This window comes from Trachypithecus francoisi, unplaced genomic scaffold (genome assembly GCF_009764315.1).
Source record: "Trachypithecus francoisi isolate TF-2019V2 unplaced genomic scaffold, Tfra_2.0 Lachesis_group16, whole genome shotgun sequence".
In the NCBI taxonomy this organism is placed as follows: Eukaryota; Metazoa; Chordata; class Mammalia; order Primates; family Cercopithecidae; genus Trachypithecus; species Trachypithecus francoisi.
In genome coordinates, this window is record NW_022681461.1 from 74,605,949 (window position 1) to 74,614,159 (window position 8,211).

The following is an 8,211-nucleotide window of genomic DNA, read 5'->3' on the forward strand; positions in this document are numbered from 1 at the left end:
GCTTTTGAGATCAAGGCATCGTCAGCAGGGTTAGTTTCTTCTGAGACCTCTCTCCTTGGCTTGGGAGTGACTGTCTTCTCTGTGTGTCTTCACATGATCTTTGTTGTTGTCTCTGTGTCCTAATCACCTCTTCCTGTAAGGACACCAGACACACTGTATTAGGGCCCACTCATAGGACCTCTTTAAAGGGTCTGTCTTCTATTTAATAATATTGCAGTAACATTCTGAGGTACTGGGGGATAGTATTTCAACATACGAACTTGGGGGGCATAGTTCCACCTATAATAACCATGATACATTTTATGCAGAGAGTTTGATAGAAGAGTTCTGCTGATCTTCTTGATCATTTGGAGGAATCCACAAAGTTTATTAGTGGGGTCTCTTTATCCTAAAATGAATGGCCTTGTTACCAAGTGTTCAGTAAGCACCTGAAATCCCTGTTTCAGTGAAAAACTCATTACTGTTTGGACAATTTTCAGAACTGGACATGTATTTCCCAAAGATTAAATCAACAGTAAACCTTTATTATTGGATGAGGTTGCAGTTAGTTTCGAGTCCGCTGATAGGGCCTTAACCTTGGGATGATACTACCCTTTACACTGGATCTTAGCCAAAAGGCCAAGAAGTGATGATGCTACCCTTTAAGCTTGCCTTGGGTTGGGTCCTACAGTGCATCCCACTGAAGATCTTACTGTGTGTGTCTATATATATATATGTATATATATATATTTTTTGGAGACAGGGTCTTGCTCTGTTACCCAGGCTGGAGTGCAGTGGTGCAGTCCTTGCAGCCTTTACCTCCAGGGCTCAAGTGATCTTCCTGCCTCAGCCTCCCAAGTATTTGGATATACAGGTGCATGCCGTGACACCTAGCTAGTTTTTTTTTTTTTTTTTTTTTTTGAAGAGGTGAGGTCTTGCTATGTTGCCTAGGTTGGTCTCAAACCCCTGGGCTCAAGTGATCCTCCCACTTTGGCCTCCCCCCTGAAGTGCTGGGATTTATAGGTATGAGCCTCCATGCCAAGCGACAATATTACTGAATGTTATAAAAAAATGTATTGTTGATTATTCGTAACTGGAAATGTCTAGAATCAGAGTTAAGGTTCTCTTTGAGCCCTGTCAGCCTTTGTGTGAACTTATATATTTGCTATGTTTATAGAAAGAGTTTCCCAGAAGATACAAATTTGCAAGTGGTTTTATTTCTTAATATTATACACTGCAGTGGAAGTCCACTAATATGACACTATAAAGACTTGATAGGTAGAGATAGCTAAGGTAGGGAATTGTATGAGAAAGTTGATACAAACATAAAGCAGTTTATTTTAATATAAGATATAGAAGGTTGTTAATAGAAAAGTGCATTTATTGCGAACCAAGGTCTTTAGGAACTTAAGTTACCCATTGGCTTCTTATAAATCTACAATTTCTGGGTTTTGTTTCTTTAAAATAGAGAAAGAAATTTCAAGCTCTTATGAGACAATTCTAGTGCAGAATTCTAGATTTTTTAATTTCCTTCCCCCATTTTTACATTTGTTTGAGCCCTATGAAATCCTACAGTAATTCAAAATAACTTCGTCCTTAAGTTTTCTGCTGATTCATCAGTTGGCATAATATTAATTATATAATTATAATTACAATTGCAGTTGGCATAACAGGTTTATAAGAAAGCACTGTTGACTCTTGGTAAACCTGCAGTTTGCAGAGGCTTGTGAGCATCTAGAGAGGAGCTCCTGGCCACAGAGTTCTCCTTTCTTTGGCTGTCATTCAGGGAGTTTTGAGGGGCAAAGGGGGTGTGGTTAAAGTGCTTTCTCAGTTCCATGGAGAACCATATGCCTTGAAAGTGAATATTTGTAAACAATTATATTGTACCTTTGTGGGGGCAGTTTCTGATCAAGGAAGTTTGTTTGGGGATTGAGTACAAAGTCATGCTGAAGGTTTTGGAGAAATTTCAATGGCTTTAAAAATATTTATTGTTTTATTTCTCTTTTTCCTGCTTTTCTCTCCCTTATCCTCCCTGCCTTCTCTTTTTCTCTGTCCCTCTGCCTTTCTCTTGCTCTCTCTGTCTGTCCCTCATTTATTCCATCTCTTGCTCTTTTATACTCTCCTGATCTGTCCCACCTTGTCTTTCTTTCCCAGGTTGTTACCGCCAGGAGCTGTGCAAACTGATGTGTGAACGGCTAAAACTCAGCACGTGGAAAGTGCAGCTAGGAGTCCTGCAATCAATGAATGCCTTTTTTCAGGGGTAAACTGCTTCATGGTTCAGTTTTTTATTTTGTTCCCCCCACCCCTGCAGCATTTTATATATAATCAATGGAATTTTTATACATTTAAAAACTAGTAGCTAAAGTGACAATGATACATACAGACAGAAATTGTGACAGGAAAGTTTTAGACTGTTTCTTAATAATTAGCATTTGTACCTTGCTTTCTGATTTGTATAGGTTAATGCTTTTGGAAGAAGAATATGCAGATCCTGAGGCTTTGGCTGAAATTCTGCTTGAAACTTGTAAATCAATCACATATTCTTTAGGTGAGTGTAGTAAACTAAAACTGACGAGGGAGTCCTAATTTTAAAGCTAAGGAGCCGAGCTTCAAATATTTCCTACCTTGTCTTAGGAACTAAATTTCTGAAACAGCTGCTGGACTCTGCTACTTAATATACTCCATGTGTACCCCTTAACTGGAATATTTAAATCTGAAACTATAACAGGATTTTAGCATCTGGTTTAGAAAAACCTTCGTGACAAGTATTTTTACAAAATTGTTATTTGAAAGTAAATTCAAACTTACATAACGGTTGCAACGACAGTACATTGAATACTCTGCAATATGTATACACTTTACCCAGAATCATCTGTTAACATTTTGTGCCATTTGCTTTGTCATTTGGACTTCTGTATACATGTTTTTCTCCTGAACCATTTGAAAGTATGTTGCTTACATCAGGCCCCCTTTTTCCTCAGTTATTTAGTGTGCCACAGTACCATTGTCAACTTTAGGTAGTAAACATGGATGCGGTTTTTTAAATCAAATGTTTATCGTTCATACTGTAGTTTGTTCAGTTGATTCGGTAATGTTCTCTATTTTTATTTTTTGAGACAGAGTCTCGCTCTGTCACTCAGGCTGAAGTGCAGAGGTGTGATCTCAGCTCACTGCAACCTCCACCTTCCAGGTTCAATCCTCCTGCCTCAGTCTCCCAAGTAGCTTGGATTACAGTTACTATCACGCCTGGCTAATTTTTGTATTAATTGTAGAGACAGGGCTTCACTGTGTTGGCTAGGGTGTTCTCGAACTCCTGAGCTCGAGCAATCCATCTGTCTTGGCCTCCCAAAATACTGGAGTTATAGACATGAGCCACCACACCCAGCCAGTAATGTTCTTTATAGGATTGTTTTTTTCCCCTCCCCTTCATTAGGGAATCCAGTCCAGGATGATGATGATGATGATAATAATTATTATTATTTTTGAGACAGGGTCTGCTCTGTCACCCAGGCTGGAGTGCAATGGTGCGATCTTGGCTCACTGCAGCTCTGCCTCCTGGGTTTAAGTGATTCTCCTGCCTCAGTTTCCCAAGTAGCTGGGCTTACAGGTGCGTGCCATCAAGCCTGGCTGATTGTTGTACTTTTCATAGAGACGGGGTTTCACCATGTTGGCTAGTCTGGTCTCAAACTCCTGACCTCAAGTGATCTGCCCGCCTTAGCCTCCAATTCATAATTATTTATTGAATTTTGTTGTCATATATTTTTAGTCTCCTTCAATCTGGAATACTTTGTCAACCTTTCTTTGTATTAGGACATTGACAGTTTTGAAGAATAAAGTCCCTTTTTGAAAAAAACAGAATGTTTCTCATTTGGTGTTTGATGTTTTCTCATAATTAGATCCAGGTTATGAATTCCCAGTTGGGATACTTACGTAAGTGATGTGTCCTCACATTAAGAGGCACACACAGTGTCCATCTGTTATCATTTGTGATGTTAATTTTGATTACCTGGTCAAGGTACTGTCAGTTTTTCTCTACTGGCTAGTGACTATATTTTCCTTTTGTGTCTAATAAGTAGCCTGTGGGAACAGACCTTAAGATCATTCAAATAATCTGTTTATCTTCTTTACAATCTCTTCTCTATATTTAGCATGCATTGATGATTCTTCCCTGAACCAGTTTTTACTAAGATGATTTTGCAACTCTAGCATTTTGTCCACATTCACCATTTGATAGTTGGAATTCTATTGTAAGCAAAATTCTTCTCTTCTGCCCATCTTTTTATTTATCTGTTACTGGCATTGATTCATGGATTTCTTTCCCCCTTCAAAGACTTTATAATTTAATTTTTTAAATCTTAATTTGCACTCAAATTGTCCCAGATTTGGCCAGTGGAAGCCCTGTGTCAAGCTGACCCCTGTGTCATTTTGACAGGTCACCGTCACTGTAGCACTTCCGTACGTCATAGCATAACAAGATGATAAGGTCCATCTCATGCCTACCCTGCTTTGGGCTTGGTTGTGTGTTGATTTTTTTGGTAGACAATTTCACCGTGAATCAGATGCCATGTCAAAGAGTGGATGCCAAGGAAACATGCTTCAGTTGCAGTTGCTGGCAGTAACATGCTTTTATGGATAAAGAACTGGCAGCCAACAGACCTGTCTTTGCTGGGTTCCAGGTTTCCCCGATCGGCTTAAACACTGGGTCGTATAATATTCTTTGGTAAAATGAGGAGGGTCATGCAGACCTAAGGATCATTCTTATGTATGATGTGAAGATGATTTTGTGTTTGAAATAGTTTTTTCATCTTCCACTTCTAAAATGGATCATTTAAATATTACCATTTGTTGTGGTGATTGGTATACTTGGCTGACAGGTTTTTGTTTTCCCAAAGTAGGAGACTATGTACATTAGCACATTTCAAGTATTTGTACTTAGCAAAGGGAAGCTTCCTTTAAAACATAACAAAACAAAAAACCAGATGTACCCTTCCCTAGAGTTGTAATTTCTGGACATCTTTCTTTCAGTAACACAAATTTAATCTTGGAGGTTGTGTTTTTCAGGCAGGCCATATAAACTGTATGATTTTTCTTTTTAGAAAATAAGACCTACTCATCTGTGAGAACAGAAGCTTTATCTGTGATAGAATTGCTGCTTAAAAAACTTGAAGGTAAGTTGTTCTTAGTTCTGACTGGAGGACCACAAAGCCATGTGGCATATATTTTAGAAATTTTTTGTTTCGTTTTTCTTACACTCTAAGCATATACTCTGAAATGCAAATCAGTATGCATGCACATGCAAGAAGAATGGACAAAACCAAAACTATAAATTTTACTAAATATTTAAATTTGATATTCTTTTATATATTTTTAATATATTATTAAGCTATAGTTGTCTTAAAGTAATAAAGTTTTTGTTTTCATCGGGAATCCTGACTTAATCTTGGTTAATTAGAGGAAGTGGTTGACAGTGGCATGTGTACATGTAAATAAGCAGAACGACACACTGAAAAGTGGAGTTGGAAAAGCATTTTTAACAGTTATCTACCTGAGTCATCAAATCTGATAGTAGCAATTTTCTTAATTCTATTTCTTCTCCCCTAACCTGTTTTTCTTCTAAGGGTCTGTCAGCGGGCAGGGTAGGGGGAACTGTTAGCATTTTCTCCAGTGGTGTATCTGTTACTGATTTCAGAAGGAGGACTCTCTTCTTTTTTTTCCTCTCTCTCAAATTGTTTTAACTTCGTGGATTAAGAATGTAGGAGATGGAAACGTTTCTCCTGCAACCTTGTGTGTTTGCTCTTTCTACTTCTCTATCTTTGCTTAGCAATTAAAACACCTCTCTTAGGGCTCCATCAGACAGAACTTTTAGACTCAGTAACACTAAACATCTCCCGATCCCTTTTTTCCTTGTTGAGATAAAAGAGCTAGGCACTTAAGTCATATTACCAAATTCTCAGTTTGCCAGATACGTACTAATATAGTCCAGATGAGGAACATGAGGCTGAAGGCAAGCTAAATTTGCTTGAAGCCACATTGCTAGAAAGTGGCAAAACCTTGTAAACAAGATTTACGATTTGATATACTTTCTTATTTTCTAAAATTTTCAGTGTGCATGTAGTTCTCAGATGCCTTACTCAAAGAAAAGGGAGTGTCATCTACTTAATCTGACCTTGCAATTATGAAATTTCTTACAAGTTTGTCTTTTTTTTTTTTGACTGACCATATCTTATGAAATGGCCTTGCGGTGATGTTGTTGAAATGACTTTTTTGCTACAGCGTGCCTTGCCCCTATAATTCCTTCTTCCTACTATGCTTCATTGTAGTTATTTCGCTTTTTCCCACTGATACTGGGGGAAGGAGAGGAAACTCCCTGATGTGCCTCTAGGCTATTGTCAAGAATTAGGTTTTGAGACACCTATTGAACTTACCATCATTATATACTGATCTGTTATCAAGAGGTTGCTTTGCATTTATTTGGGGGATAGGATATTTTTAATTTTTTTTTCTTGTCCTATAAGGATTCTTTGGGGTTTTTTCTTTTTGCTTTTTTTTTTTTTTTTCCATGCAGAATCTAAACAGTGGGAATGTTTGACATCTGAATGCAGAGTGCTCCTAATTGAGTCCTTAGCTACTATGGAGCCAGACAGCAGACCTGAACTGCAGGAGAAAGCCGCGTTACTGAAGAAAACACTTGAAAATCTGGAATAAATTAGAAAGGGAAGAAACAAACAAGTGCCATGTTCATTGGGGGTTGAAATGGTGGTGTTCTTTGAAAAACCAAGTGGGGAAGAGTAAAGATTAATCTGTAGCATGCATCATTCCTTGGCTGAAATAAAAAGAAAAAGCCTTAAATTTTGTTCCTTATTAGCTTTATTTTACTTTATGTTTTTAAAGTATCTGGGCTGAGTGAGCTTAATGGAACCTTGGATGTTTGAGGGGTGGTTGTAAAGGAAACTGGCAGAAATAGTTGTTAAAAGAGTTCAAGCTGTTATTAAAGGAATTAATAGACAAAGTTGCAGAGCAAGCTGGATAAAAATCTTAGAACTGCATTCAAATTAGTTATTTCAGGAAGGGGCCTGTAAATAACTTGTTTTAACCTTCCTCTTAAACCTGAAGAAATAGGAAGCTGTGTCATCTCAGAGGCTTTCTGAGGCCTGTGCCAAAGTCAGGACCCAGGTGTTTAATGTTCTGCCCTGGATACTTTGCTTTACAGCCATCTGCCAAATCAGTGCTAACCGTGGCCCACCCAAGAAACTGCCAAGATGAGGTACGTTTAGGGCGGCACACAACAGCCCTTGTGCCAGAACTAAAGTGACCCTTATCGTTGGGTTTCCGAAAGTCAGAAGCTGAACATTGTCTTGTCGTGTGTTTAGATGGTTGATTTGGAGAAAATGATTGTTTAGCATCTTTACAGATGGAGAGGACAGATTCAGTCTCATTAGGATAATTCCAATCGTCTTCCTTTTACAGGTGGGTAAAGTAGATTAGGACAAGATCACACATTCTGTTGGTGTCTGTGGCTGCATATTTTGCAAAACCAGAAACAAAATCACAGACTGCCTCAAAACTGTAATGACAACATAAAATTTGTTTGCTTTTATGCTACCAGTATGACTTTATAGGGGAGAAGGAAAGCCTTTTAATTAGTCACCTGGGAATTACTCTTTTAAAAAATGCCTTTTCTCAAAATAATATGATACCACTCCAAGTAAATCATTGCCACTAGGGGTTTTCCTCCTTCCTTCTGTTGCCCATGCCCCTGCCTGAAAGTGTAGGGTAAGAGGAAAAACAAGTAAAGCCTTAGTGTTTATGGTAAACTGAGAACTCTGTAGCTTAGCTTGGATTCCAGAGCAGAAGATTGGTTTACATTCAATACTGATCCTTATTGACATTAACACCAGGAATCTCCATGTTTATTATTTTTCGTGGAAACTCCATGTTTATTATTTTTGAGGGTCTCTATTGACCGATGTATTTCAAACTTTTTTGACTGCAAGTCATAATAAAAATAACTTTTTACATCACGACCCAGAACGTGTGTGTTTGTATGTGTATATAAGTGCATGCCTAAATATAAAATATTTAAAACGTTTCATGAAATAATACGTAACTGTGTGATACCCTTTAATATCTGCCCCTGGGCTCCTGATATAATGCTCTTCAGACTGTCTCAATTCATTTCCTGACTCACAACTTGGGTCACTACTCACAGTTTAAAAAACACTGCCATAGATA

General features: G+C 38.0%; 1 protein-coding gene across 4 annotated transcripts in view; it reads left to right on the forward strand.

Moving 5' to 3' along the window:
- Positions 1-8,003, forward strand: part of ECPAS (Ecm29 proteasome adaptor and scaffold) — a 131,019-nt gene extending 123,016 nt beyond the window's left edge. For 2 of the 4 annotated variants that reach the window (XM_033237834.1, XM_033237833.1), the window contains exons 47-50: positions 2,134-2,239; positions 2,439-2,527; positions 5,076-5,147; positions 6,545-8,000. In XM_033237834.1, coding sequence (XP_033093725.1) covers positions 2,134-2,239; positions 2,439-2,527; positions 5,076-5,147; positions 6,545-6,684 — 407 coding nt within the window. In that variant the 3' untranslated portion in view covers positions 6,685-8,000. Of the gene's footprint in view, positions 1-2,133; positions 2,240-2,438; positions 2,528-5,075; positions 5,148-6,544 lie in introns of all 4 variants that reach the window. The other 2 variants (XM_033237832.1, XM_033237831.1) reach the window with 2 other exon arrangements.
- The last annotated feature ends 208 nt before the right edge of the window (positions 8,004-8,211 follow it).